Raw genomic sequence first — 27,397 nt, 5'->3', positions numbered from 1 at the left:
CATGAATAAAAATAATGTAGCTCCAACAGGAGACAGTCGTTCAAACTTGGGTAGCTTGGACACCAAATTGACAAACATCTCGAAAATCATGCCATCCTCTTTGGTTGCTTCTTGATATACTATTTCCAGAAAGAAATGTCACGCTTACTTGTCGATTTTTCGTATAAATTGTATTATAAAATTGCAAAATACGACTTTACTTTCTGAAAAGACTGTATAATCTATTCAATTTGATCTTGAGTGTTCATCTGTCAGCTTTATCATTCATATCACGAAGCATTGTAGCTAGTTCCAAATGAACCCTAGTGTCAGCTTTGATACCTTTGTCGACTGCGTCTGATCGAGTATTGTTGAGAAAGAATTTAGCATCAATTATGTTTGACAAGTTCTGGACATAATTGCCCTTTCTTCAAGAGGATGATTTTATTACTGGCTAATACTTGGTGGATTTCACATTGTAGGCCAAATCCGTGCCTTTCTGCATTATCTTTGCACATCTTGATATACGTATTTGCTGTATTCAGCTTTGTTATTAAAAAAAATTAAGTCGATGACAAGCAAATGGGTTCTTTATAAAAAGAAGAGTTGAATATTATTAAATTAAGTTTGAGTGAGAGATATCAGTATATGTTATACTGGTAGCTACTATAGTTGTTATTATTACTAGTTGTTTTCAATACACTACGCTCATTTTTGCGCGTCATTGTGCTGCCACAGGCTTAAGGGATTCACCCTTTGTGATAAGTAAGGGCAAATGTTAACACGACGCTTTAAGGAATGGCTAAAATTGACTTTTTTTGTGCCTAAAGACATACTCCGACTCCTGTCTACACGCTTATTCATGTTTGACGATCATATGTGTTACATAGATGGGTATGTTAGTGAAGTAGTAATTCTGGGTAAACTACATTGTTGGTTGTATTTGGACTTTTTGGCAGAAGAACTGAGATGCCAGAAAGAGGAGTGGCTATTGATAGAGCAACATGTAACTGGTCATGCATAAATGTTGGCTATCTTAGGTCGATGGCCACGTATTTCAATGATTGGCCTTGGGACTTGTTGATGGTCATAGAAAAGCATAGCCTAATAGGAAATTGCTTTCTTGCTAGAATGAATGGCAAATCACTTTCTTGCGTTGACAGCGTAACCCTAGGTATATGCTCTAGTGTGTCATCCGGCTTATTAGCTAGGCAAGCCTGAAGCATATGGCTGCCAATTCGCACGAAAATCAGGCGAGAGCCATTGCATAAACCTCTTGCTGGCTCAATATTTCTTAATAACATTATTGGTGCATCAACTTTGAGCTTAAGCTTAATGAATAAAGAAAACTTCCCCGAATAGCGAACAGTGGCCATGGAGCCATAGTACAACTTTCTCATGAAACGGGGGACCGCCATGATAGCTGCTGGGGAGAATAATCTCTGAATTTAGTGATATATATATTTCAGGTAATTTTTATTGGATCTTTTATCTCACACACAATATAAAAAATGGCCCAACAGACAACAGATCACTATTCCTCAGTTCCAGATCAACAACAACAAGTGTCTACTGCCTTTGCTAATGCTGTTGCTACTCTCGGAAGTGCCCCTGCTACTGCTGCACCTGTTGGACCAGGAATCAATACGATTAACAATAATCCTGCCTTTGACCTGAGAAAGTTTTGGAAAGAACAAATGCAGCTTGTTGACAGTTACAGTTCTGACTTCAAGTCACATCCTTTGCCATTAGCGCGTATTAAAAAAGTGATGAAGACAGATCCTGAAGTGAAGGTAATGAGGCCATGTTCTGTTGAATGGAAACTTGTGCTCATTTTTCTCTCTCTCCCTTTTTGTAGATGATTAGCGCAGAAGTAAAAACAAGGGATATAAAAGAGAGAGGGGGCACTGACTTTATGTATAGGCGCCCATTTTATTTGCAAAGGGTTGTGAAATATTCATTACAGAGATAACAAAGCGTGCTTGGTATGTATATATTACATTATAAACAATGAATAACCTTTACAATAAGGATACATGCCGAGGAGAACAAGAGACGAACCTTACAACGATCTGATATTGCTACGGCTATCTCAAAGACGGACATGTGTGATTTCTTGATTGATATCGTGCCTAGAGAGGAAGCACTTAAGGCAGCCACAGCCGCACCTTTTGAGCAACCTGAATATACCAACTATTATGCTCAAGGAACTGCTGTTCCTCCTTATACAGCACAACAGGTAAACACATATACATGTCCCAAAAGTGCAAAAAGTCAAGGTTAATAACGCAATTTTTAGGCAATGGATCCTGCAGTTGCATACTATCCTACATTAACACCCGAGCAAATGCAGCAATATCAATATCAACTACAGCAATTTGCAGTTCAACAACAACAACAACAACAACAGGCATCATCATCTCCGCCGTCGTTTCAACCATCAGAAAATGAACAAAATGGTTCCAAGTCATCATCTCCTGGTGGCAAGGTTGAATAATAAAGATAAATAAATGTGTGATATTTTAGCTTCTTATAAAGTCATCCTCCCTTTAAACCCTACCATACAGATAGTATATATAGTCTTGTCAACGTTCGTGTTGAATTGTTTTAATAAAGTCTATTTTTTAGCTCTTTTTTCTTTATTGAATACTATATCAACTATTGATACAAAACAGCGTCTTTTTTATTTTTTTCAACCTGTAAAAAAAGAAAAGAAATCATGCTTAAATAAGATCAGCAACGTTCATGGGCATTTCTTCGATTTGTGTGTTGTAGAATTGTTCGATTTCTCTCATGGTGCGAACATCTTCGTTGGTAACAAAGTTGATAGCAACACCCTTACGACCGAAACGACCACCACGACCAATTCTGTGAATGTAGTTTTCACGGTTAGAAGGTAAATCGTAGTTGATAACCAAAGAGACTTGTTGGACATCAATACCACGAGCCAACAAATCAGTGGTGATGAGAACACGTGATGAACCAGAGCGGAATTCCTTCATGATAATATCACGTTGGTTTTGGTCCATATCACCATGCATAGCAGAGACGGTGAATTCACGGGCTGTGAGCTTATCAGTCAACCAGTCAACCTTTCTACGAGTGTTACAGAAGATGACAGCTTGTGTGATAGTGACGGTTTCATATAAATCACACAAAGTATCCAACTTCCAATCTTCCTTATCGACAGCAATGTAGAATTGCTTAATACCTTCCAAAGTCAATTCATCACGCTTCACCAAAATTCTAACGGGTTCTCTCATGAACTTCTTGGTTACTTCCAAAACTTCAGCAGGCATAGTAGCAGAAAGAAGGACGACTTGTGTTTCGTTAGGTAATAATTGGAAGACATCATAGATTTGATCCTTGAAACCACGAGACAACATTTCATCAGCTTCATCCAAAATAAACAACTTCATGTTTGTTGTGTTGAAAGCACGTCTGTTGATCATATCAAATACACGACCAGGTGTACCTACAACAACATGAACACCGTTCTTGAGGGTTTCCATATCCTCACGGACGTTGGTACCACCAATACAGGCATGGACCTTGACACCCATAAAGTCACCAAGAGCCAAGACGACCTTTTGGATTTGAGTAGCCAATTCTCTGGTAGGAGCAAGAATCAAAGCTTGAGGCTCGGCAAGGGCGATATCAATAGATTGAAGGGCAGAGATAGAGAAAGTAGCGGTTTTACCGGTACCAGACTGAGCTTGGGCAATAACGTCATGGCCCTTGATGACGGGCATGATAGCACGTTGTTGAATAGCAGAGGGTCTTTCGAAACTATTTTAAAGTATAAGTAAGGCAATATATATAAAAAAAAAAAGCCAAGCTTACCCATATGCATAAACACCACGGAGAAGCTCAGGCTTCAAGTTCATGTTATCAAAATTATCGATAACTTCTTCCCAGTTGGACTATTTACAGAAAAAAAAAAAAAGAAAAATTTTTTTAATATACAGAATCTCACAAATTGTGTATAATCTTATACTTGCCTCGATTTCGTTGTCTTGGATTTCCTTTAAAGGTTCGTTACTACAGCAGCCGTTAGTCTTTTTATGATTATAGCTTTACTGCAATGTTTACCTCATTTTTAAATGTAAAGTGAAAGAGAAAGAAAAAAAAAAAATAAGTCAAAATTTTTTTTTTATTAAACAGGACCAAGCCGTCGCCGCCGACACAGTAATATAATTGTCGTCACAAATTTTTTTATTTAGGCTTTGCGACAATATAACAGGTTGTTCCAAAATGCCAGCGAGATACATCTACAATCTCTAATTTGTCCTTGACCCGTTCGTTTTCAAATAGACCCACAATGTCTCTGTTCCACCAACAGCCCCATTGCTTGACATGTTTATCAACATTTGAATCCAATAGTCTATTTAACCAGTCATAATGAGACCGGCCATGCTCGAGAAGTAGAACTCTTGATTGGCTTGATTTGCATTGATCAGCCAATTGCACTAGAGCTTCTACTGGATCCTGACAGGAGCAAAGTCCAAAGGTGTCCACAATCGTATCATACTTTTTATTTGTCTGCTGGTCGATGCTTGCTATTTCGAAAAAGGCTTGATGAAACTTGTCTTTATAAGCTTCAAATTTCTCTTTTGCCATATTAAGCATAGAATCATGACGATCTGTAAATGTGATTGTATTGACCTGATTTGGCTTATAATAACTGAAATTACGACCAGTGCCTGTGGATACTTCCAAGACATCACCCTTGAGAAGAGGTTAATAAAACAAAAGAAACGTACTGTCTGTCCTTACCTGTGCCTTCCCTATTAACCAGCGTCTGAGCAGACCCATGCCCATTACAACCTCATCCCAGCCAATTTCTTTATCGTATTTTTTGGCTACACTGTCCCACACACCTGTTGTATCAAAGTTGCTTGGGGATACAGGATCTTGATCTTTCTTGCCTAACAATCTATCTGTGGTATCTGATTTACTCTTGAGTACACTCATCGACACGTAGGTTGCGGTCACATATAGCAGTGCACCACCAAACAAGAGAGGACCTAACCTAGGCTTGGGTTTTGGAGGTGTAGTTGTAGGCGTAGGCGTAGGTGTAGGGTGAATGGGTTTGTATCGAAGATTGATTGCTCTTTTGGTTGTCATTAAAAAAATAAAGAAAGAGAGAGACGGATTTTTTTTTCTCTTGTTCATTTCTGTATTAATTGATGGGAACGAATGCACTCAGTTTCCTATGCCCACCTGAACAATTTGGTATTGTCGAGCCAGGCATTTACCGGTCAGACATGATTCAACAAGCCAATTTTACCTTTTTGAAACAGTTTGGTTTCAAAACACTAGTGATGCTCAGTCCTGAGCTTCCGAATAGAGTAACAACTAATTTCATTGAAGAAGGAAACATTCAACTGGTCCACGTTGGTATGGCCACGTGGAAGCCAACACAGCCTTCAACATGGCGACCTGTTTCTGAAGAGTTGATCAAGGAAGGACTCGAACTCATTCTGAATGCTGAAACTCACCCTATTTTGATCATGTGCACGTAAGACACATGTATAAAAAAGAATAAGTAGATCAACATTTCATAATAGATCAGGTATTCATGAAACTGGTACCTTGGTGGGTTGCTTAAGAAAGCTGGAAGGATGGAACTTTAGTTCGATTGTGACCGAAGTATGTATCACTATTTAAGAAAAACTTTACTTATATTGTTGTCAGTATCGAGCTTATGCAGGATCCAAAGCGAGATATGTGAATGAGCAATTTATAGAACTATTTGATCTTGATTTGGTCACACTACCTTTACATTTGCCCTCATGGTTCATTCATCAACAAAAGATGCTGGTAAGTGTATAGTAAAGAAAAAAGAAAAAAGGACCTATATGCTTATTTTTATATAGGCTGAGGAAGAACAAGAGCTACGAAAAGAGGCTTGATATTTATTTGAATAAAGTTCCTTTTATACTTGTCCATCTGCAGAGAATTCACCTTCAAGTCCTGGTTCAATAATGGCCGCATGACCGAGAATGAGGATAGCTGCGGCACCAATAATCCAGAAGATGGCACCTGTTGCACCTGAGAATAGTAACAAGATGATCGAGACACCGGCATAGAAACCATAAAGTGATGAAGGTGATAAAACCGTGTTTCCGATCGTCACAGGTCCATCTAAGCGTGAGATCACATAGAAGCCACCAGCAATAAAACCAATGGTGAAAAGAAGCCACCAACTGGTGATACTATAATAATATAAGAAAACAATAACGATAAACAAATAAAAAGCTTACATGGCATAGATGCTCAAGGCGAGGACAATTAATAAGTAATTAGCAGAAAAGTATTGCAAGTTGTAACTGTAAAGAATTAACAAGTTGTCAATCATAAAATGTATCACTTACTTCCATCGTTGACTGATGGTGTGAAATGAGGTAGTAAAGCTCATTCTATTCTTATCAAAGAAATCGCCAAGAGGTCGAAGATTCGATAGACGTTCCTCGCGAAACTTTTGTAAAAAGGAGAATCGAGCGTCATTAGCAATAGATGTTGCAGCTGCGCCGATTGTCTGTGCTGTTTCGTTTGAGAGAAGTGGTGTTGACATGTTATTATTGTTCTATAGTTCCTGAAATTATTATAAAGAAGAAGAAGAAGAAAAAAATATCCAAGACTTTTTTCTGGGCGTGCAAAAAGAGAGAGATAAAATGACAAGAAAGATAAAATTGTGTCTCCGAAAGCTGCAGACCTTGGCAAACCTCAAGAATGAAAAAAAGGGGGTCATGCTTGATACCCTATGTCTTGTATATGATGGTCATTGTTAGATTAATTTTAGATGCACGCCCTAAAAACTACATTAGTTACATTGCTTTTTTTTGTTTTTCCACTTACTACATTAGTAGGCCTAGTTAAAAAGATTAAATGGCTTGTCGTAGAAGCCCTCCACATTTCTTGTGCCTCTTTGAAGCGATTCTGGCCTTGATTGAATATCATAGTTAGATGAAATATAGTTTGTTAAAATTGATCGAGTATTCCTTGCTGCATTCATGTCTTGATTCCGGATCTATCGAAACTGTATTAAATTATTCGTACATATAAAAAACAAAGACTGGACGTAGTCGCACACAATTACCAACTGAACAGTAACTGCATACCTTCAATGAGTAAATGCTCTGCTGCTGGTATATTTCATCATCTGTAAACATTTCAACATTCTAAATTCCTTTGGAAATACCTGAAGCTCTTCTTTCGACACACTCGCTATTCTTGCACATGATTTTCTTATCTGTCCCCAAACAGACTTGTCTAGGATTTAGACTCTACATATAAAAAAAAAATAGATATCTATGGTTGATCCTGTATCTGTGATAGCATGTCATTGAGTTCGCTGGCTCATAACAATTTTGTACCTCATTATCACAGCTACTGTACACTTTGCTTGTCCTATACTCGTCTACCTTAGCATCTATTTGATTTTAGAGCAGAAGAATTGCCTATTTGGTGTGATGCAATTGGCAATAGAGAGAATCGATTGCCATTATCAAGACTGTAGTTTTCAATATCTTGTAATGATGACTTGAAATATCAAATGTATAGCTCTGAATGCGTAGCTGCGGTACCGGAGTCCTTCAGCTTGACTTTGGTTATTGGGGAAAAGAATTCGCTATATTTTGCTTGCTGCAAATTATGTAGCTTCTTTCTTAGCTTATCTGTGTCATATTTATAATAGAACATTACTTGTAAAATTCAATTGCATCAGTGCGCCCACCAAATTCTACTTGTTTTTCATCTTCGCTCAAATGCGTATACACAGTTATACTTTGCCGTACCTTGAAACCTAAAATATGCTATTGATTATTCAATTTTAATTAAATACGCCTACTCATTTTCAAAGGAATATAAGAGCTGTTATTATTATTGTCTTTGTTATGCTTTTCTATACATCCTTTGATCGCCTTTTTCAGAAATTTGTGTAAAATTTAAAACCAAATGACCTCTCTGTGTTCATATTAAAAGCAGTAAGTGATAACAAGATGCAGTAAGACTGAGTTAACCTTTTTATTGATAAAGAGTAGCTCTTATTTCTACTTTAAGTTTACTGTGGGGTTATAGTTGACGTAGGTCTAGCAGTTGTTCTGAGGTAAAATGGCTTAATTAAGGGTTTCCTGGTTTTATGCACTAGTTTCTGTTATTGTAAGGGTAATATCCTTAGTTTCAATAAGCGTGAAATATGTTCGGATACGATACTCTCACATCTAAAGTACAGGATAAGGATATTAAACTCTTTTGAGTAATGGTAATTTGAAGTGTACACATTTTAGTAGAATATGAAGTGACTATTGCCCCATGTAAATTATACAGCTTTGGTATGCTGTAGAGGTGCTTTAAACATTTTCATTTTAGTTAATTTAACTTAAATTCACAAACTGCTTATATTACGTCCAGTACTCAAAAATTTATAACCTAATTAATACTTGTCAAAAAAGAACACAAAAGAAGCTTGTTTCATTCTTACCATGTTAATCAAACCACCCACCGAACACTAAAGGCACAACTTCAATGGATAAGTTGACAAAACATGTTCTAAAATGAAAGAGAATACGTTCCAAGTTTAAAATCAATAATCAATTCTATCTCAAGTTACCTGGAGGAGCGCTTTCTAGGCAAACATCAGATCTACATAAGAAGTAATCTTCTTCATCGAGACATTTTTTTGTAGAGCGCGGCTCATAAGGAAGTTGACTGAACCCAGTAAGTCTAAACTTTTTTTCAGCTGCGTAAGGCAATAGCAACATTTTTGGGAAGCATTAAACTCATCAACAGGAATTACAATCACTTTCATTGCTATAGTTCTTTGTACAGCCTAAAATAACATAGCGTTAGTGTGTTCTGTATACATTTTCGTCAATATAAGAAGCTAATTATTACTTTAACCAGAACAGGAGTATGTGCCGACATGTTCCTCCAAGAGACGAATCACCATACGCTATTGAAGCGGCCGAACCCGATTTACAACTTCTTGTCTGTATACTGCTCGGATATTTTTGCTGTATTCTCTGGCTGAAACATGGGTTAATTTAAACGGCTCTTTGAGATCGGTGAATCCTAACAATATAATCCTCAACCTGCTTTCTATTGCTATAATTTTGGTCCTTGTTTTCACGGTGCCTATAAGCCTTCATAAAATTAAAGATGCTAGATAATGCAGTATATTAATTAGTAACTTTTGGTGATTTGGAGCGAACAGCAAAACGCTTTATCTCTCGTGTTGCATCGAAATAGAGTACAAATAATTCACGATTCCTTCGTTGCTACCGACCTTCCTTGATTCAAGCTGAGAGTGTTGCATTTAGCTTTGGAATAGCATCAGATAAAGTAAAAGTATGATGAGAGTGTGTGTATCTTTATTCGGAATAAAGCAAAGAGAAAAGAGATGATAGCACAGTCTATATTTATGTATTAAAAAGCTGAGGTATTTAAACCGAGTTGGCAACATTTGATTAAGGTGTAGCAGGTCTTATAATAACATTAGGTTCAACTCTAGATGTTATATTTAAGCACTGAATAGTAGCGTGGATAGTACAACACAGCTAATTTATTATCTATGCATTTCATACTTCAACAATGGCAATTTCAAGTGTTGGACAAGAACATATCAGTCAGCTATTTATACTAATATGGAGACGAACAACCACATCGAAAGCTGGTATAATCAATTGAAAACGGCATATTTAAAAAGAAAGCAAGACAGAAGAGTAGACAGATTGATATTCATATCAGTGAGTGATACTGAAGAGGATTATCTCCAAAATATTCAAAGGTTGGTGTTAAACGTTGGTAGGATGGGTTCTGAGGAAAGAAAAAGAAGGACAAGGCAAATAAAAGTTGATCAAATCAATATGGAGCGTATTCCTGATATTATTACACTTGGAGGTCATCTAACCCAGTTGTTCAGCAATATAAAACTTCAGCACGGAATCACTGTAATGGAAAATGAAATGACAAACTACACTTGTAACGATTCCAGGTACAATAACATTGCATGTAAGCATATGTATCTGTTCAAACGTTTACATTCTGGAATAGTTCCTTTTAAGGGTGGGTTGCGGGGTGTATGTATTTGTAATGACATATGCTAAAACTGACTTGTATTTTACAAGAAAATATTGTATCGTTTGAGCAAGTAGGCTCGGTTATTCAGGTTGATATTATTAACATTGCTGCTGAAAACAGAATTGTTCCTACAGAACATTCTTCTACGTCTCAAGATTATCTAACAACCAAGATGGTCAATATTCTTGCTGCTTATCGCTCTTATAGAGAAAATTCGTACCGTTTAATTCTAAATTTTAAATTACCTTAAGTAGCGAAATAGGATACAAAGTGTGACTTTTATATGGCATGGCAATCCTCTTTTTTTTTGCATGTCAATTTCTTTTGTTGCCAAGCGCGCTCTCAACATGATTAAGAACCCTTTAGTTTGGATAGACTGTGAAGTAAGAAAAGCATTTATGTTATATAAATATCAGCTCTCATTTTTTTAAGATGACTGGTCTTGACATTAGCAAAGATCACTTGATTGAGATTGCAGTGTTGATTACTGATGGCGACTTAAACATTGTAGCCAAAGTATAAAAACAAAAAAAAGAGTAGGAAAGACAAGGGAAAATGACATGATTCAACAGGGACCGGAATTGATTATTCATCAACCTAAAGAAGTAATGGACAACATGAATGGTACGTTTAAAAAATTATTATTCATCTTTTTTGAATTCTCATTCACACAAATGTATAAAAATAGACTGGTGCATTGAACATCATGGCAAGGTAAATAAAACATAAAAATGCGGGGGTGGAGTATTTAAGTTGCGCTCGCGCGGGACGCTGTGCGACCTTCTATAGTCTGGTCTAACTCAGCAAGTACTCGAATCAACATTGACAACGAACCAAGCACAAGATCAAATCGTTCAGTTCTTGGAACAGCATTTACCCAAGGGAGTAGCCCCTTTGGCAGGTAATTCAGTTCATGAAGATAAACGGTTTCTTTATAAAGAGATGCCAAGGGTTATTGATTACCTGCACTATCGAATTGTTGGTAAGTTCATTATTGTCGTACAGTCTGTAACATTGACTCTGCATCAGATGTGAGCACAATCAAGGAATTAGCCAAACGATGGTAAAATCGGACATTTTATAATGGCACTAAAAAACAGTGCTAAAAAATTTTTTTTCGAAAAATAGGTATCCAAGTATTCAAGTAAACAAAAAGGGATCTCATAGAGCATTGGATGATATTATTGAAAGTATTGAAGAATTAAAGTACTATCGTCAGCATGTGTTCAAATAATACATAAATATAAATGTTGGTACTACATACATTGAAACCTTATCTGAATAAAGAAATAGATTAAAAGGGTCTGTCTTGTTTTTTTTTTTATTTGAATATAGCATTAAAATATATATATACACAACTATAATAATAATAATAAATAATAGTAACAATTAAAAAGGCACTGCCTTATTATTTATAGTTGGGTCCCTTTTCATCATAATCATTCTTCACATGGGCAGCTTCGGAGTCCACAGCGGGTTTATCATTTGCCTTATTGGCACTCATGACACTTTGACGACCAGAGAAGTTACTTGGGAAACGACGGGACTGAGGTCGAGAACCGCGGCCTGACTCAGCATCTCCGTGTGTCTTTTCGTACAAGGAAACAGAACCAATGTGAGAAGCAATCGATTTGGCATCTTCTTGAAGATCTTCGGTAGCAAACAAGACTTCGATTTCTTCCAATGACTTGCCCATAGTTTCGGGATAGAAGAAGTAAATAGGAATCAAAAAGATCACGTTGAGGATACCAAACATGAGGAAGGTCCAGTACTTGGCGTATTCAAACAAAACAGGGGCAATCATGGCCACAACAAAGTTACCCAACCAGTTGGCAGCTGTTGACATGGAGTTACCCTTTGCACGAAGACCAGTCGAGAAAATTTCGGAGGGATACAACCAGGCGAGACCTAACCAGGCAGCACCAAAGACAAAGGTGTAAAGCATGACAAAGGCAATGACAGCCTTGGAAGCGGGTCCGTTCAAGGTGCCATAGAGTGCTTGATCTCTTTGGACAATGTATTCACCACCACCGACAATAAGCAGTGTGATGGCTTGACCAATCAGACCAGCATACATGAGCCAACGACGACCGAGACGTTCGATGGTGAAGATGGGGGTGACAGCACCTGCAAAGTACACAAAGGAATCGACACCGGCCATGAGCATAGCCTTTTCAGTGCTCATACCTGCTTGCTTGAAGACATCGGCCAAGTAGTAACTGATGACGTTAATACCACCAAACTGTTGAATCAATTGACCACCCATACCCAGCAACACACGATAACGGTTGTTCATTTTGCCCTTCTTGAACAATTCGACATAGGATGAGATACCTTCACGACGTTCGAGTTCAATACCGTCACGAATTTCTTCCCATTCGGCAATACAACGAGGATGAGTCGTATCACAGTCTGACCAGAGACGAGCCAACACTTTCTTACATTCTTCTTCATGGCCGTGAGCTTGTAACCAACGAGGTGATTCAGGAAGAATAAAAGAAGCAAGACCCAAGATGATGGCGAAGACCATTTGGAAAGCAAGAGGGAATCGCCAGGCAAATTCACCTTGGACAAAGTAAAGACCATATTCGAGCCAATAGGCAACAGCAACACCGATTGTCAACAAGGATGCTTCAAAGGCGACATGAGAACCTCTGGACTTGGGAGGAGATAATTCAGCTTGGTAGACAGGAATAGTTGCTGTGTTCATACCATTGCCAACACCAGTGATGATACGAGCAACAATCATCATACCTGCATTGACAGCAGCGGTTTGTAAGATGGCACCAATACAAAGAATCAAACAACCCAAACGGATTGTCTTTCTACGACCTAACCAATCACCAATGCGGCCAGTGGATAAAGCACCAAACATACAACCGATTTCGTACAAGGCGACAATGGCACCGACCAAAGCGGAATCAGGATTACCCATTGTATTAAGGAAGAGATCATTGGCTACGACACCAGACATGACACCCTATACAAAAAAAATAAGTAAAATGCGCATATAATATTGTATAAAAAACATACTTGATCATAACCAAAGAGTAAGAAACCGATGGCAGCTAATAGTGTTGAGGCTCTAAAAAGAGCTGCTCCTTTTAAGACGAATCCCATATTATCAGATCAATAAATAAAAACAAGAAAGAAAAAAAAAAAAGAAGCGTAAAGAGACAAAGTAAAAAAGTGGAGGGGTATTTATATCTTTGATGTGTATGCAACCCACAAAAAAGTGTGCATATCGGAGTTCGGTTTAACATGTACCTTTTATTTAAACTTTATTTGTCTAAATCCATTTTAGCGTCATAGGGTTTAAGAAGTTTTTTTTTTTTTGAATCACTGAGTTATACAAAAAATTTAGTCGAACGGAATAAAAAATAGTTTTTCTGGGAACAAGTCTGGGAATAGATCTCATTGGATCGTATAACGTCATATAAATCACTAGTGCATTTTTTGATATCTTGTCATTAGATCACAATCAATGGAGAAGTTTAAAAAAGAAGAAAAATATATATACACACACACAAATTAGTTCCGTTTCCATGTGAACCAGATAGATTCATCTTGTTGTTATTTTGTGTTAAACAGAAAAAAAAAAAAAATAGAGACTAAAATCAAAACTAAACCAAAAAAGTGAGTTATTGATTTCATTGGCAGATTGGTTTCTAAGCTGTCTGACTTTTTCTGTACATTTTTTTTTTGTTTACTCTATGAAAAAAACGTTACCAGTTGTAAGCAAAGAACAAGATTTAGAAGACGATACCATCTCAAGACGCGTGTTACCTCTATTAGCTTCTCCTTCTAATTCACCACCTCAAGAACAACAACAACAAGATAATAATATTGCATCTGCTGTTTCGAATTGGCTAAGATTGAATGTCGATGATAATGCATACAGAAATAGACATTCTATAGGTTTAGACGTACCCGGAGCTGTTCATACGATTACTACGCCAAGTAATTTATTTTTCTCATTTGAAAGATATGTTGCTTATCTTTAATAGAATTAAAAACCGAAAAGCAGCTGGATAGCAAATTGGTTGTGATTATGGGTAAATACAATGATAGCAAAAAACAATATAAATTTACTTATTCTTAAAGTGGGATTGCCTGCTCGAGGAAAGAGTTATTTAGTAAAAAAACTTCGGCGATATCTCAACTGGCTTCAATACGAGACCAGAGTGTTTAATGTTGGCAACATGCGCCGTGTCTGTGACACATCCGATCAATCTGCCAGATTTTTTGATCCCAACAATCAAGACAACAAGCGTATGCGTGATGAAATTGCGATGAGCGTACTCGAGCAATTGATCGGTTGGCTCAAGGAAGGCGGTCGAGTCGCTATTCATGATGCGACCAACTCGACACTGGCAAGGCGAAAGCTACTGATTGACAGACTGGAAAAGGAGCCAGAGATCAGAGTGTTGTTGATTGAATCGATCTGCACAGATCAATCTGTAATTTATAGATACTAGGAAAAACTTTTTATACCAACACTCATTTATTAGATGCTCGAACGTAATTTTCGTTTGAAACTTTCGGGCCCTGATTACAAGAATAAGGACCCTGTGGAAGCGCTGGCTGACTTTAGGTCCCGAGTTGCTAATTACGAAAAGGCATACGAACCCGTGGGCGAGTGGGAAGAAGAACATGATATTCAATTTTGTAAATTAATCAATGTGGGCAAAAAGGTTATTGCTCATCATATCTCGGGCTATCTTTCCGGACAATGCATATTTTATCTTATGAACTTTAATCTCAATGGTAACCAGGCAAATCAAAGGTAGAATCAAGTACTAAGCCGTCTATATAGAGCGACAAATCTTTTTGACTCGCCATGGTGAAAGTGAGGATAATGTCACGGGCAAGATCGGCGGAGATGCGCCACTGTCAGCTAAGGGCAGAAAATTTGCAAAGGCGTTGGCCAAGTTTGTTCAGACACAGCGTATCAGATTTGCATGTGAACTTGCAGCAAAGGCAAATGATCTAGAAGCGGATGAAGACAAGTATGATAGTGCAAAGGCATTAGCCAAGACAGCCGAATTTTGTAATTCACAGTTTATGGTGTGGACGAGTATGCTCAAGCGATCCATGCAGACTGCAGAGACATTGGATCCAGATGATTATGATATAAAGCATATTCGATTCTTGAATGAGATCAATTCAGGGGTAAACAGAAAACAAAGCACGTACGAGCGATCAATTGAAAGAATATATTTTTAGATATGTGAAGGCATGACTTACGAAGAAATACAACAAAAATATCCAGAAGAGTACAGGGCAAGACAGGCAAATAAACTATTCTATCGATATCCCGGAATGGGTGGAGAATCTTATATTGGTATAGTAGTATAACATATACAGATCATACACATACTCAATTGTTATATAGATGTTATCCATCGTCTTCAGCCTATGATCATTGAACTAGAAAGAATGACTCAGTCATGTCTGATCATCACACATCGAGTTGTCATGCGTATCCTCTTGGGCTACTTGTTGGATTGGACAAGAGAAGAAATGCCTCATATGATGGTTCCCATTCATACGTAAGTGAAGATGATTACAAATGGTGTGATAGTTACTTACATTTAGTTAGCGTCTATGAGCTTAGACCGAAGCCATACGGTACCGAATTGAAAAAATGGCAGTATGTCGAAGAAACAGATTCATTTGTAGAATTTTAACCTTGCATCTTTTTTTCCTTTCTTTTTCTCTTTTTTTCTATATTCTGCATTAATAAAAGTCGTCCATTATACATGATGTCAATGATTCTTATTTAACAAATAAAAAAAATAAAAAAAGACGTAAAGACTACGTCGTCATGTACTACACACCATGTCATGACGTCTATGTCAATGTCAATGCACTTTCCGTAAACAGTATTCGTACGGTACCAATCATACTTTAGAAGCATTCTTATTTGTTCAATCTCAAACTATAACAAACATTGAATATTGTAGCTATTTTCTATTGTATTGTTTACGTAATCTATAACATTGTGCGCATGTGTGTCTCTTTCAGGTACTTTTAAACACAACCAAGCATTTTCTCCTTTAAATTGTTTTATACCAAAAACCGTACGCCACTTTAATACAAAGAAGCAGACATTGCATAGATATAGCTTCTTTTTTTTTTTTTTTTTTTCAAATATGAACTTCTCCCTTAATTTACATCTTTGGTCATGTGTAAATTAATACCATGTTATTTAACTCTATCTGATTTGTTCTATTATTGTTTTAATTGTTATTTGTTTCTCTACAAAAGTAGTTAAACTGATCCAAATGAATATCAGAAACCACACAGATGTGTACGCCAAGGTTATTAATGAGGCTATTTTTGTGTTCTTGTTGACTATTCTCCTATTTTTTTTTTGAGTGATACGAAGCTAATATTGCAGATAGATACTGTAAACGATCTACTTTATTTTTATGATCAGATGATCTTGTTATCTTTAAGGATAAGCCCGGGAAAGTCGTTTCACTTGATATCCCATTTGCTTTGTATGTGTGAAACCTATCATTGTTTCTTTATCAGTTAATGGAATGTAAATTAAAGCAAGTTAAAGATGTACATGTGTATGCATATATTTATGCATTTTTGAGTCCTTTTGTCCCTCCTAGATTTTCATATAAAAAACTATAATGACAAATTGGACACCCTACAGTGAAGATCAGCTTCATGATTGTCTCTCTTTTTATTGAACTACAAAACATCCTTCGAAACCCCCAAACGGGAGAAATGTAACATGTTCTGACATGACAAACTTGCTTTAATTCCAGACTTTTTAAACATAAACAGACTCAAACTGTTTGAAACTGACTGTATGTTTTACTTGTATAAATTCTTGAGTGGCGCTTTTGTATATTCATATATATAAAGACGGTAAAAAGCGATGAGGCACGATAGGATGAATGATGAATGTATCTACAGAATGGATCATTGCAGTCTTGCTGTCTCAGGATATATAAAGCGTGATATACTTTTTATTGTCAAATCAAAGAAAGGAATATAACTTAATAGCAAAGTAATAGATGGTTTTGTTCAAGAATGGACATTGTAAAGCTTTTGTATCTTTATGAGAGATAAAGCTGACAAACGATATGTAGATACGACTTGGTTCATCAACAAGAGGTAGTCATTTTTTACACTCGACTCATTATACTTTATCATGTATAAAAAAGAGGGTTTTCTTAATGCTTGTAGCAATAAGCTATGATTAGAAACCTCTCTGACTCCAAAAATTAGTGAGAAATAATCTAAAATTTTCAGGGGCACTTGTCCTTGGCTGGGAAAGATGATTAGTTGTATTGATTTACATTGTACACAGCGCAGTAGAGTGCACTATTTGATCTAAAGTAAATAGACATCATTCGACAAATTGATTACAATGTCTCTTATTATCAACTACTCCTTCCTTTCATTAACATGTGCCTTTCAAATAGATTCTAGTGTCATACAAGCACATCCATTACGCTTTCTCTCTCTATTGCCGCAAAGTATACTCCGATATTTTTGTCTTAGTAACGTTTTTTTGTCAATGTGTGCATTACTGCCTATCACGTGTAACTTATCGTCTGGTCATGGACACAACAAGTCTATTTCAGTCATCCAAGCCATATCTATGTGTGTATGTGTACTTATTCTTTTCTATAAACACAACAGTATGTATAATATACTTGCGCCTGTAAAATTTTTTTTACAATAGTTCTTTTATAAAGTGAAGACAACGGGACATCCCGGGCTTGTGACGTCGAAAGTGTCTTGTTTTCCGCTGTTACCCGCTTTTTGTTTGGTCGATGAGTTCCAAAAAAATTATAGGCCAAGAGAGAAAGAAAGAAAGAGAGAGAAAGAGAGAGAGAAGGGGTGAATTTTTTTAAGATTTCTTTTTTCACAAGTTCTCAATCTCCCTTCCCCCTTCATCTTTAACATGTTCAAATCCTTGCGTGCTGCTAGCTCTTTCGCCCAGCGTGCCTCTTTGGTAATTCCAACATTTTGGAAGCAATGGATGATGCTAACTTTTTTATAATCAGGTCGCTCGTAAACCCGTTCAACATCAACAAAAGCGTTTCCTTAACATCCACGAATACTTGTCTGTTAAGCTTTTGAGAGAATACGGTATTAACGCTCCCAAGGGTGAAGTTGCAAAGACACCTGAAGAGGCTTATGATATTGCAAAGAAACTCGGTAAAGAAAAGAAAACCATTTTATTAAAACAAACAAGAAAGCTGACATATTGGGTAGGATCCGACGATCTTGTCATCAAGGCTCAAGTCCTTGCTGGTGGTCGTGGTAAAGGTACCTTTGACAATGGTTATAAGGGTGGTGTAAAGACTTTCAATACGTAAGTTGTTGTGTAAAAATTTTTCAATTGAAACGCGGCTTATCAATTTTATAGACCCGAAGAAGCTAGAGAGCTTGCTGAAAACATGCTTGGTCACAGATTGATCACGAAGCAGACCGGTGCTGAAGGAAAGCCCTGTAACGCTGTCTACATCTGTGAACGTAAGTATGCTCGTAATGAATATTACTTTGCCATCTTATTGGACCGTAAGTCTGCTGGTCCCGTTATCGTTGCCTCTGCTCAAGGTGGTGTCGATATCGAAACTGTTGCTGCTCAAAACCCTGATGCTATCATCACTCTCCCTGTTGATAACAAGGTTGGTCTTACTAAGGAAGCCGCTTTGGGTCTCGCCAAGAAGATGGGTTTCACTCCTCAAGGTCAAGAACAAGCTGCTGACACTTTTGTAAACCTCTTCAAGCTCTTCAACGAAAAGGATGCCACTCAAGTCGAAATCAATCCTTTGTCAGAATCCAGCGATCACCAAGGTAAGCGGTGAAATAAAATAAAAAGCGTGAGAAAAAAGAAGGTAACGCGTTATATATAGTTCTCTGTATGGATGCCAAATTGAACTTTGACGATAACGCCAGCTTCAGACAACAAGATGTCTTTTCTCTCCGTGATTTCACTCAAGAAGATTCTCGTGAAATTGCTGCTGCTAAGTACAACTTGAACTACATCGGTTTGGATGGTAGCATTGGTTGTTTAGGTAATTTGTGTGTGTGTGTGTGTGTGTGTGTGTGTGTAGAGAGACTAAAACAAAGCATAGTCAATGGTGCTGGTCTTGCTATGGCTACCATGGATATCATTCAACTTCACGGTGGTAAGCCCGCCAACTTCTTGGATGTCGGTGGTGCTGCTACCCCTGAAGCTGTCAAGGCTGCTTTTGAAATCATTACCTCTGATCCTCATGTTTCATCTGCATTCGTCAATATTTTTGGTGGTATCATGCGTTGTGATGTTATCGCTGAAGGTATCATTTCTGCTGCCAAGGACTTGGATCTCAAGATTCCCTTGATCGTCCGTCTCCGTGGTACAAAGGTCGATGAAGCCAAAAAGTTGATTGCTGAATCTGGTCTTCGTATCTTTGCTGTTGAAGATTTAGACACTGCTGCCCAAAAGGCTGTCAAGTTCTCACAAATTGTCACATTAGCCAGAGAAGCAGGCATTGATGTCAAGTTTGCTTAAAGAATCTCCCTTTCTACCTCATCTTATTTATATTTTATATATATTTTCTTATTTTTGTTAACTACATAAAAGAATCTTTCCTCTTTCTCTTTAAGTGGGGATATGTACTCTTTCTTTTTAATGACCGCTCATTGTCATCACATCTGTGGGTTTTTCCTATTTCTTTTTTTTTTTTTCTCTTCTTCTTTAAACCATGTCAAACTTGTTAATAGTAACTTTGACAACCTTGCTATCCTATGTTGTCGCAGAAGGAGAAAACACGGCAGAAAAGAAGCCGATGGAAGGTAAAAACTATATAATACAAAATGTGTGTGTAATCTAATGCTCATCATTTATATACACAGTTCCTTCTGACAGTGTCATGATTCGACGTGAGTATTTAAATGGCTTTTATAATTTATGAAATGAAGTCTGATGAACAAAACATGTAGCATTCACCATCCATGACTTTGTGATGGAAATTATTCTTGTCATCACCTTTCTCTTATACGCGGCTGCTTGGTATCAAGGAAAATCAGCCAACTTGAAAAGAGCCAAGATATGGTTAGGAGGCCAACTTGAGTATCTTCAGTCTCAATTTGCCCTTGTAGGTGATGGTAAATCAGTGCTGATGAAGGATGGACCTGCTGATTATCTTTTATATGTCTCTGGCAGACGCCATGTACAATTTGGTCATTGGTGGCTCAAGGTAAGGTATATCACATATTAAAAAGTACAATGCTTAATTTGGCAGCAATATCTAGTTGAAGCCTAGAAATGATATGCTGACCTATTTCACGACACAAGTACTTTCAATGGTTGGACAAACAAAGCCTGTGAATGATCGTGTGGTATGTTAACTCTTTGTGATACACAAAAAAAACTGACAGAAAAACATTAGACATTGTCAATGGTGCTTGATAAAGCATTGCCTGAAAAATTTGTATTTGCCGTCATCAAGAAGAGCGAATCAGCTGAATTAAGCAAGAAGCGATTTGATTTGGTAAAGAAAAAACAAAACCAGAGGCAGAGAAAAAGATGACTTATATTTATTGTAGAACCGTGTTGCCAAGCTTGGATCAAGCAAAGCTATTCCCGAATCATTGGCAGTTTATACAGAATCACAAAAGCTGGCTGATTTGATACTATCCACTACCAGTGTAGGAAAACTCATTTCCGATGCATCCGATCGTCTCGAATATTTAGTTATCTCAAGTTTGCCTGCAGATGTACCATACCGATACGAGAATGATGAGGCCTTGACGATTTCGCTTTCTTTTTCAATGTCCAACAGCAACACTCTTGATCCTCTTGTCGAGCTTGCCTGTGAACTTCCGGACGTGTTGAACGAGTTAAAGTTGACAAGTGATGTAAGTTTATCATCTGTGTCTAAAAACATATGCAAAGTATATGCTGATCGAATTGTAGATTAGAAACCAAGTCAACAAGAACCGCGAAAGTCTGCGTAAGGAGTACGCCAAACGATTAGCAGCTGATAAGGCAGAAGAGGCAGCTCGTAAGAAAGCAGAGGCTAAACGCGCTGAAGAGGAAAGAATCAAAAAGATGAGCCCAGCTGAGCAACGTAAATGGGAGGAAAAGGAACGTCTGCGTCAACTGAAGAAGCAGCAAAAGAAACGAAAGGTCTAATAAATAGAGCATAGCAAGGGTATACGTATACTTTATTTTCTTTGGTTGACAATTTCCCATGCTGGCTTGTCACTTTCGGCAGCTTCACGCATCAAGTCCATCATTTGTTGCCCTTTTTCACGATTGGTCGCCTTGATTTGATCGTATTCTCTACGCAGTACTGGATCCAAACGCTAAGATGGGTTTGAGTGTGTCTTTATCCTGTCATACGGTAATTGTATAAACCTTTTTAATTTGCTCTTCGTCAGGCACGGTATACTTCATGAGACCGTATCCAGTGCCAAGAATGGCCGTCATGTAAACGAGTACTTTAAATTCATTAGCCATTGCTCAAACGTTTGTGTGGAAGAAAAGAGAGCTGGGGTGTCCAAAGATGGTGGGTTTATTTTTAAATGCCCGCAATAAGCACACAACCATCATGTTGATTGGGTCGTAATGAGATTGAGCAAAGCTCTCTGTGCGTAAGATCGAATACTAAGATACCAATTTGAATGAGCTACACGATTAAAGGATTCATAAGACCCTAAAGTACAAATTGGATAATCAATGAACATGAAGTGGCGCACTACAAGCAAATTTCAAAAAAAATTTTAAGGTTAAACCAACTTTTCAGGCAGATACGCTATGAGTTAATAGGATTGTTGTTATGCCCTTCGCTTTCTCTCTCTCTCTCGATTTTATATTGAAATAGATAAAACTTGAATTTGTTCTTTTAAAACGAATATCTTTATTTTATTTAGTTTTCAGGATAGACAAATAATCAGTTGTTACTGACTTTTCGAAGACAACTATTTAAAATCTATGATTATTTTATTTTTGTCGCTAAAGGCTGAACAAAACAAAGAAGAAAACAGTAAAGGAATTAGCAGGATTATTTAAAGGTGGTTACCTGAGATTAAACATTCGTTTTTGTATAAAAGAGTTCAACAAGAAAGTGTGCCACTATTTCAGTTTTCAGATTTTTAGATTATCTTTTTTGGATGAATTCAATTTTCTTTTCAGATAGAAGGATATGTTTTTTAGACAAATGAGTAATCGATCATTCTGAAAGCATCGTGGCAAAGAATAGGCGGTTCAAAATGAAGTTGCAGCTTACTAAAAACCCCTTGAATTCAATCAGTATCGCACGCCACTGCCATAAATTAAAAGACGATAGTGTGAGATCTATGAACCAATCCGTGGCAAGGGTATACGAAGAATGTTGAAGAAACATGGTTTTTCCGTTTATTCGATCAATGAACACAAGATATCTTCCCTTTATTTCACCCGTAAAGATGAAGAATTAGAAAAGTTTGCAAAAGCCCTAATCCACGGCCATTTAGACGAGTACGTTAGCCTATAGTCTTGTGTCACGGGCTCTTAACTCCTTTTCTTAGATGCACAAATCAAGAGTGCTTGGAGTCCAGAATCAATGTAATAGGGATTTAGTAGCTGCTTTGAATTTCAAAGCAACCATGGAGAGTTATCGACAAACACTTGGTCGTTCTTCAAGATTTTAGAGGCAAACCCCCAAGCGCTCTTCAACGTATACTGAAGCCTCTTCCTCAAAAAAAGTTTGCTCTATGCTGCCCGACGATGCAACGATCTTGCCTAGGGTGGATATTGATAGAGTAAACCACGATGCAGGTAAGTTATATACTTTTTCTTATCTGAAAACTAATTTTCTCCTGCCTGTATATATTTTTCGTTCCATCATCTGAATTCAAAGTGGAAACACTGTAAACTGCCAAATGCTCCATCATCCTACAGCCACTCGAGAACTCCGCAGGAATGTACACAGCTCTTTCTGTTTCCTGTGGTATTCATGATTAGACTTCGTATCCGTTCTCTGAGCATAATCCTGAAATTCAACAAATAACAAAAAGGCATGGGCCTTTATGAAGATATGTGACTAACGCACTGCTTACTTTATATACGGTATTAAAGGGGGAAATGTTATTTATGAGATGGGGTATAATCGTCTTCATCATCAATGAGCCATTCTTCATTCCTAAGCAGGTTTCCTTTATCCTGCTTGTCATTTTCCTCATTTGAATCAAACAGTCTTTGCATGTATGGCTTGAGTCCCTTATCAAAATTTTTAGCCACAAGAAACGAAATGACAATGGTAACCACGCATAAGGCGATGGCAACGCAGACAGCAAGGATCCAAAATACCCAAGTGCCAGCACTATCGACGAGGACAAGAACGAAATCCATTATGACAATGATTTGCGTAACTTGGAATGCAACCATGACAGTCCTATTCTCTGCAATGACACCGTATCTTGCCACAAGTAAAGCGGGTATCAACAAGGCAGTAAGGGCAATGTGTATGATGTAGCCCACGAATTTCTTTCGATCAATACTCCATAGTGCAAAATATTGTTCCTGAGACATGACGACGGTATAGAATATGCAAAGTACAAGTTGGAAGAAGGCGTCTAGTTTTAAAAACATAAAGAAGATTTGTGCTAGTCTAAATCGTTCTTGTTGTTGAATGTCAGCGCCTATTCTTTTATAGGTATTCCAACCAAACTAAAGACAAAAGGATTATTCAATCAAACCTAGTATAGATCCCGGTTATTTACCTGTTTAAACAGCTGATAAGATAAATAGACAAAGATGAAGGAGAACAGTGCCATGACTACGACCAATCCGATTCCGTTCCGCAGCGCGATCAAGAAATAAAGACGAATCCTTGTGAGTATTCCGGTAGCGTTGGCAATCGCATCTAAAATGTTTTGGTTCACAATCTGGTTTCTAAAGTAATGTGTAAGATATGGAGTCTTTAAGGCACAATTGTCTTACTTTTCGGATGTTTCTAAAACTTGAATAGAAGCAAATACAGTTGACAAGAATTGATTTGTTGTATGTGCTATCAGTTGAATCACACTCTGCCTTAACACCTAATCAAAAGAGAGAGTAATAAGTATAAGCAAAGAAAGAGCTATGATATGATCTTATTACAGCATCCAAGCCCAAAACAAGCTGAAACAACGAAACCAAAATAAAAAAAACATTTTCATTTTTAAGCCTTCTTAAGCCCAACGCCACAGTATCAGTGTCTGTGCTGGCAAGGTGAATGGATGTAGAAGGATAAGTGGTAATATTTGGGTCCACACGTTGTAGATCGCTGTATATTTCTAAATCTGCATTGACAATGATCGCTTCAAGAATGATACATGTAATAGTTGATAAGGTGAGTAAAGTGCAGTAAGCGATAGTATATTTTGACTCTGTAACTCTTTTTGCCTAAACATAGTATGAGACCAAGTCCTGACTTTTATAGTCTATTATTTATACCAATAAATTCCATAGTCTTTTTACAGTCGATGCTTCTGAAGTTTTATCCATGGCTTGTATGAAAATGAAAAGAAGGACAAAAAAAATATTGTTCTATTTTTATTTTACGCATTGAACTTTGTTGTTGTACAAAAAGTGCGTAGCTGATTTCAGACAGTCTGCTGGAATACAAATTAAGCATGGGCTGTACCCTTTGTTTTAGAGGACATAGGTCTTTATGATAGCATATATCGTCTATGCACAAGACAAAATAGTGTTAGCAGCGAAAATAAAATGATAGTAAAGTTAAATAAATGAGTTTATCTTGGTCGAAAGATCTCGGGCCTGCTGTTGTCGTATGCTGTAGAGTAATGCTACGTGCGCTCCATTTTTACTAGAGACACCCTTTTATGTGCGTCAGGCTCCGTTTCTTCTGTTAAGTCGACAGATTCTAACTAGTAGACTAATGAATAAAAAATAATTTATTATTCGCTTTATACTTACCGAGGCGTTAAGGAATGCACTGCCGTTATAGGCAGCGCATTAAATCCAGGAGCACCGTTAGTCTTTTGAAGGATTTTTGAAGGGGGAGGACTCCCATTGTCGTGTTTTGATTTGTAAACAAAGATATTATACATATTTAATGCACTGTTCACATCGCGATTCCAAACCGTGCCACAAGATTTACACTTGAAGACAGAGTGTACTCTTTGCTTTGATCCAGAAACAGAGAAATCATTCATTTCTTTCATTTTACACTTGTTACAGATCTGACTCGTTAAATACTCGCCAACATAAACAAATCAGGTCCCTCATTAGATTGTTTGCATTTTCGTCTGATTACTTCAGTAATGCGTCTAGTAGGTGCAGCTCGTTTTCCTTTTATACTTGAACCAAAAGAACCATTTCCAAATGCAATGATCCGCTTCCATTGAGAGGAGGAAGGGAGCTCAGCAGGAGGTAGAGGTACATGTTTGCTTTTGTTTGGGGTTTGGTTTTTAGCGCCAATTGTACTTCATGTGCCATATTTCTTGTTATTGTTGTTCGGATACGTTCATGCTCTGTAGAGCCTACTGCAGTAAAGGTAGCTGATATACCAAGATCAACAGCCCAAATTTCTGCGTCGTCAACGATATCAGCAAAATCCTTGGATGTCTTTGGTTCACTTCTAGGTTCATCTTGGATAGCGACAGTTTTTTTAAACATAAAGGATACAGCATAACCATCAGTAGTGATCACATTTCTACAATGACGACATTTGTTTAGTTCAAAAATAAAAGCCATGTAAGCATACGTACGCAAACTTCTTTGAACGTGAAGTCAAGCTTTCAAATATCTTGTAGCCTATTTTTGAAAAATCAAAGACATTAAAGTACCATAAAGTAAAGTCATTATCATCCTTTTGAACTGGTTTGATCTTGTTGTCACATTGCTTGGCAAGTCTCCAAAAAGATTGAGTATTAATCTGGATACTCTTGGATTCAATCTTGGACAGGGGAAGTAAAGAAAAATATCTTGATCCTCGAGGGTCAGTGTATTTGAGATGCATGAAGGTCTTGTCTTGAATTTTTGCTTGTACTGTTTTGATAAAGGCTTGAACAGCATCAATATCTTTTCTATCAATATTTCTATGCTTGCTTGTTATTTCCAAGGCCTTGTTGGAATTGATAGCGGCCAAAATGTTTTCTTTTAATGATCTGTGCTTGCTTGTGTTCAGCTTCTTGACAAAAGGAAGCTCTTGTAACTTTCGGTGGACATAACTGCTTGATGTTTTGTCTTCAAGTTTCATTACTTGAATGAACTTCTTTTTCTGCATTTCTTGCTGTATAAAGTGTAACCATTTCATGTGGCATTGAGGCTTGGCATACAGATTAGCTTCAATTGGTATATCAGCATCACTGGAAGCATCGTACGCTGACCAGAAAGTAAGAAAGCCATTGACAACGGTTTCATGTCGCTCATTTCGATCAACAGTGGATGACCAGGTAGACTTGATGTTTATCTTTTGTTGAAAGATATGCTTTGCTAAAGACTTGCACTGTTTGACTGTTAAACTATCGCCACAGAAGTAAGGAGAAGCCTTTTCTGATAAGGCGTTAAAAATATGTCTGAGAGTTCGATCTTCACAAGTAGAGCATACGTAGATTTACCAGAGGAAGAGGATGAAGATTTCTTTGGAGATGCTTTCCTTTTCGCAGAGTCAATGTCGTTGAAAAAAAGACATACGGCTTTGAATGTTAAAACGAGAGGTTCTTACAGAAATTATATTCCTAAACAAGCTGAGAAACTCTTCGACTTAGTAATCGAAGAAGGATTCACGACAAAAGCTGCAGCTTTAGTTACTGGGATTAATGTACGCACTGTCCAGAATTATGTTTAAACTTATAATAATGATTCTGAGAGACGACTTCTAGGATCTTATTCTAAACCTCGTGGAAGATACTAAGTTAACTGAGGAGCATTCTAAATTTCTAGTTGACTATATCAAAAAGAATACTACTGCTATATTAGATGAGTTAAAGTTAAAACTTTGTGAGAAATTTGAGGGTTTGAAAATCTCTACTTCTACCATTCACAGACATTTGGTACATAAACATAATATTACTTTAAAAAAGCTTGAAAAGATACCAGCAGCTAGAAATTCCGACAGAGTAATAGCATTGCGAAAAGCAATTATTGAGCAATATAAGAGTGTAGCAGACATGGATTTTTCCAAGGATTGTGTTTTCATTGATGAAGCAGGTTTCAATTTACATACTCAAAGAAATCATGGCCGTTCATTAAAAGGCACACCTACAAAAAGCACCGTACCAACCGAGAAGAGGATTACATTTACAATTTTAAGTGCAATTTCTCAAGCAGGTATCATAAATATTGGAGTTAAAAACCAGAATCAGCTTCTTCTAAAAAAAA

At 37.3% G+C, this 27,397-nt stretch overlaps 15 protein-coding genes across 15 annotated transcripts; 8 read left to right on the top strand and 7 right to left on the bottom strand.

Annotated features, from left to right (window-relative positions):
* Positions 1–1,384: 1,384 nt before the first annotated feature.
* Positions 1,385–2,476, top strand: RHIMIDRAFT_314447 (histone-fold-containing protein; the record flags this gene model as incomplete). Its single annotated transcript, XM_023614936.1, has 5 exons — positions 1,385–1,772; positions 1,838–1,852; positions 1,903–1,964; positions 2,011–2,218; positions 2,279–2,476. Exons 1-5 carry the CDS (start codon positions 1,491–1,493, stop codon positions 2,474–2,476), a joined length of 765 nt encoding a protein of 254 aa, XP_023464731.1. The 5' UTR covers positions 1,385–1,490.
* Positions 2,367–4,089, bottom strand: RHIMIDRAFT_258709 (ATP-dependent RNA helicase eIF4A). Its single transcript, XM_023611356.1, has 4 exons — positions 4,072–4,089; positions 3,981–4,020; positions 3,823–3,902; positions 2,367–3,768 (listed from the first exon to the last, which is right to left on the bottom strand). Exons 1-4 carry the CDS (start codon positions 4,074–4,076, stop codon positions 2,703–2,705), a joined length of 1,191 nt encoding a protein of 396 aa, XP_023464730.1. The 5' UTR covers positions 4,077–4,089; the 3' UTR covers positions 2,367–2,702.
* Positions 4,090–4,194: 105 nt separating this feature from the next.
* Positions 4,195–4,953, bottom strand: RHIMIDRAFT_204708 (S-adenosyl-L-methionine-dependent methyltransferase; the record flags this gene model as incomplete). Its single annotated transcript, XM_023606777.1, has 2 exons — positions 4,195–4,707; positions 4,756–4,953. The coding sequence occupies 2 exons, from the start codon at positions 4,951–4,953 to the stop codon at positions 4,195–4,197; spliced, it is 711 nt and encodes a 236-aa protein (XP_023464729.1).
* A 215-nt stretch (positions 4,954–5,168) lies between these two features.
* On the top strand, positions 5,169–5,894 carry RHIMIDRAFT_239173 (protein-tyrosine phosphatase; the record flags this gene model as incomplete). The annotated part of the gene is made up of 4 exons (XM_023609120.1): positions 5,169–5,500; positions 5,550–5,631; positions 5,677–5,802; positions 5,859–5,894. 4 exons carry the CDS (start codon positions 5,169–5,171, stop codon positions 5,892–5,894), a joined length of 576 nt encoding a protein of 191 aa, XP_023464728.1.
* Positions 5,895–5,917: 23 nt separating this feature from the next.
* Positions 5,918–6,556, bottom strand: RHIMIDRAFT_239172 (uncharacterized protein; the record flags this gene model as incomplete). The annotated part of the gene is made up of 3 exons (XM_023609119.1): positions 5,918–6,197; positions 6,246–6,311; positions 6,357–6,556. The coding sequence occupies 3 exons, from the start codon at positions 6,554–6,556 to the stop codon at positions 5,918–5,920; spliced, it is 546 nt and encodes a 181-aa protein (XP_023464727.1).
* Positions 6,557–9,626: 3,070 nt separating this feature from the next.
* On the top strand, positions 9,627–10,345 carry RHIMIDRAFT_298429 (uncharacterized protein; the record flags this gene model as incomplete). The annotated part of the gene is made up of 3 exons (XM_023614300.1): positions 9,627–9,993; positions 10,036–10,047; positions 10,110–10,345. The coding sequence occupies 3 exons, from the start codon at positions 9,627–9,629 to the stop codon at positions 10,310–10,312; spliced, it is 582 nt and encodes a 193-aa protein (XP_023464726.1). The 3' UTR covers positions 10,313–10,345.
* A 7-nt stretch (positions 10,346–10,352) lies between these two features.
* On the top strand, positions 10,353–11,365 carry RHIMIDRAFT_258704 (ribonuclease H-like protein). Its single transcript, XM_023611355.1, has 7 exons — positions 10,353–10,445; positions 10,495–10,578; positions 10,635–10,686; positions 10,751–10,776; positions 10,852–11,044; positions 11,092–11,125; positions 11,191–11,365. The coding sequence occupies exons 1-7, from the start codon at positions 10,374–10,376 to the stop codon at positions 11,294–11,296; spliced, it is 567 nt and encodes a 188-aa protein (XP_023464725.1). The 5' UTR covers positions 10,353–10,373; the 3' UTR covers positions 11,297–11,365.
* RHIMIDRAFT_228323 (general substrate transporter) lies at positions 11,363–13,200 on the bottom strand. Its single transcript, XM_023607614.1, has 2 exons — positions 13,096–13,200; positions 11,363–13,042 (listed from the first exon to the last, which is right to left on the bottom strand). The coding sequence occupies exons 1-2, from the start codon at positions 13,180–13,182 to the stop codon at positions 11,471–11,473; spliced, it is 1,659 nt and encodes a 552-aa protein (XP_023464724.1). The 5' UTR covers positions 13,183–13,200; the 3' UTR covers positions 11,363–11,470.
* A 555-nt stretch (positions 13,201–13,755) lies between these two features.
* Positions 13,756–15,779, top strand: RHIMIDRAFT_258701 (bifunctional 6-phosphofructo-2-kinase/fructose-2,6-bisphosphate 2-phosphatase). The gene is made up of 8 exons (XM_023611354.1): positions 13,756–14,022; positions 14,070–14,117; positions 14,167–14,522; positions 14,574–14,829; positions 14,879–15,234; positions 15,289–15,406; positions 15,458–15,614; positions 15,665–15,779. Exons 1-8 carry the CDS (start codon positions 13,776–13,778, stop codon positions 15,750–15,752), a joined length of 1,626 nt encoding a protein of 541 aa, XP_023464723.1. The 5' UTR covers positions 13,756–13,775; the 3' UTR covers positions 15,753–15,779.
* Positions 15,780–17,317: 1,538 nt separating this feature from the next.
* Positions 17,318–17,866, top strand: RHIMIDRAFT_28771 (uncharacterized protein). The gene has a single exon (XM_023613498.1). It carries the CDS (start codon positions 17,456–17,458, stop codon positions 17,771–17,773), a length of 318 nt encoding a protein of 105 aa, XP_023464722.1. The 5' UTR covers positions 17,318–17,455; the 3' UTR covers positions 17,774–17,866.
* A 59-nt stretch (positions 17,867–17,925) lies between these two features.
* On the top strand, positions 17,926–19,719 carry RHIMIDRAFT_217031 (succinyl-CoA ligase beta-chain). Its single transcript, XM_023607318.1, has 6 exons — positions 17,926–18,046; positions 18,099–18,252; positions 18,310–18,409; positions 18,464–18,894; positions 18,954–19,115; positions 19,176–19,719. Exons 1-6 carry the CDS (start codon positions 17,996–17,998, stop codon positions 19,592–19,594), a joined length of 1,317 nt encoding a protein of 438 aa, XP_023464721.1. The 5' UTR covers positions 17,926–17,995; the 3' UTR covers positions 19,595–19,719.
* A 68-nt stretch (positions 19,720–19,787) lies between these two features.
* Positions 19,788–21,220, top strand: RHIMIDRAFT_244871 (DUF1682-domain-containing protein; the record flags this gene model as incomplete). The annotated part of the gene is made up of 7 exons (XM_023610118.1): positions 19,788–19,878; positions 19,939–19,965; positions 20,026–20,282; positions 20,338–20,424; positions 20,475–20,576; positions 20,632–20,943; positions 21,002–21,220. 7 exons carry the CDS (start codon positions 19,788–19,790, stop codon positions 21,218–21,220), a joined length of 1,095 nt encoding a protein of 364 aa, XP_023464720.1.
* A 32-nt stretch (positions 21,221–21,252) lies between these two features.
* Positions 21,253–21,547, bottom strand: RHIMIDRAFT_239166 (uncharacterized protein; the record flags this gene model as incomplete). The annotated part of the gene is made up of 2 exons (XM_023609118.1): positions 21,253–21,393; positions 21,446–21,547. 2 exons carry the CDS (start codon positions 21,545–21,547, stop codon positions 21,253–21,255), a joined length of 243 nt encoding a protein of 80 aa, XP_023464719.1.
* Positions 21,548–23,155: 1,608 nt separating this feature from the next.
* On the bottom strand, positions 23,156–24,556 carry RHIMIDRAFT_239165 (uncharacterized protein; the record flags this gene model as incomplete). The annotated part of the gene is made up of 5 exons (XM_023609117.1): positions 23,156–23,737; positions 23,791–23,962; positions 24,011–24,108; positions 24,170–24,454; positions 24,506–24,556. 5 exons carry the CDS (start codon positions 24,554–24,556, stop codon positions 23,156–23,158), a joined length of 1,188 nt encoding a protein of 395 aa, XP_023464718.1.
* An 810-nt stretch (positions 24,557–25,366) lies between these two features.
* RHIMIDRAFT_244869 (uncharacterized protein) lies at positions 25,367–26,273 on the bottom strand (the record flags this gene model as incomplete). Its single annotated transcript, XM_023610117.1, has 2 exons — positions 25,367–25,727; positions 25,783–26,273. 2 exons carry the CDS (start codon positions 26,271–26,273, stop codon positions 25,367–25,369), a joined length of 852 nt encoding a protein of 283 aa, XP_023464717.1.
* Positions 26,274–27,397: the final 1,124 nt, after the last annotated feature.

Source organism: Rhizopus microsporus (genome assembly GCF_002708625.1).
Source record: "Rhizopus microsporus ATCC 52813 unplaced genomic scaffold scaffold_12, whole genome shotgun sequence".
Taxonomy (NCBI): domain Eukaryota; kingdom Fungi; phylum Mucoromycota; class Mucoromycetes; order Mucorales; family Rhizopodaceae; genus Rhizopus; species Rhizopus microsporus.
Note: the sequence above shows the minus strand (reverse complement) of the source record. Positions and strands in the feature narration are given on the sequence as shown.

Bases quoted from the DNA above. Each gene is read 5' to 3' on its own strand.
- RHIMIDRAFT_258709 (XM_023611356.1), bottom strand. The intron at 3,903-3,980 runs GCAAGTATAAGA...TTCTGTAAATAG, and splicing joins TCCAAGACAACGAAATCGAG to TCCAACTGGGAAGAAGTTAT. The intron at 3,769-3,822 runs GTAAGCTTGGCT...ACTTTAAAATAG, and splicing joins CGTGGTGTTTATGCATATGG to TTTCGAAAGACCCTCTGCTA.
- RHIMIDRAFT_258704 (XM_023611355.1), top strand. From the start codon at position 10,374: ATGTCAATTTCTTTTGTTGCCAAGCGCGCTCTCAACATGATTAAGAAC. The intron at 10,579-10,634 runs GTATAAAAACAA...ATGATTCAACAG, and splicing joins ACTTAAACATTGTAGCCAAA to GGACCGGAATTGATTATTCA. The intron at 11,045-11,091 runs GTAAGTTCATTA...ACTCTGCATCAG, and splicing joins CCTGCACTATCGAATTGTTG to ATGTGAGCACAATCAAGGAA.
- RHIMIDRAFT_228323 (XM_023607614.1), bottom strand. From the start codon at position 13,182: ATGGGATTCGTCTTAAAAGGAGCAGCTCTTTTTAGAGCCTCAACACTA. The intron at 13,043-13,095 runs GTATGTTTTTTA...TTTTTTGTATAG, and splicing joins TACTCTTTGGTTATGATCAA to GGTGTCATGTCTGGTGTCGT.
- RHIMIDRAFT_258701 (XM_023611354.1), top strand. From the start codon at position 13,776: ATGAAAAAAACGTTACCAGTTGTAAGCAAAGAACAAGATTTAGAAGAC. The intron at 14,523-14,573 runs GTAATTTATAGA...CTCATTTATTAG, and splicing joins CGATCTGCACAGATCAATCT to ATGCTCGAACGTAATTTTCG. The intron at 15,615-15,664 runs GTAAGTGAAGAT...ACATTTAGTTAG, and splicing joins ATGATGGTTCCCATTCATAC to CGTCTATGAGCTTAGACCGA.
- RHIMIDRAFT_28771 (XM_023613498.1), top strand. From the start codon at position 17,456: ATGTCTCTTATTATCAACTACTCCTTCCTTTCATTAACATGTGCCTTT.
- RHIMIDRAFT_217031 (XM_023607318.1), top strand. From the start codon at position 17,996: ATGTTCAAATCCTTGCGTGCTGCTAGCTCTTTCGCCCAGCGTGCCTCT. The intron at 18,047-18,098 runs GTAATTCCAACA...TTTTATAATCAG, and splicing joins TCGCCCAGCGTGCCTCTTTG to GTCGCTCGTAAACCCGTTCA. The intron at 19,116-19,175 runs GTAATTTGTGTG...AACAAAGCATAG, and splicing joins TGGTAGCATTGGTTGTTTAG to TCAATGGTGCTGGTCTTGCT.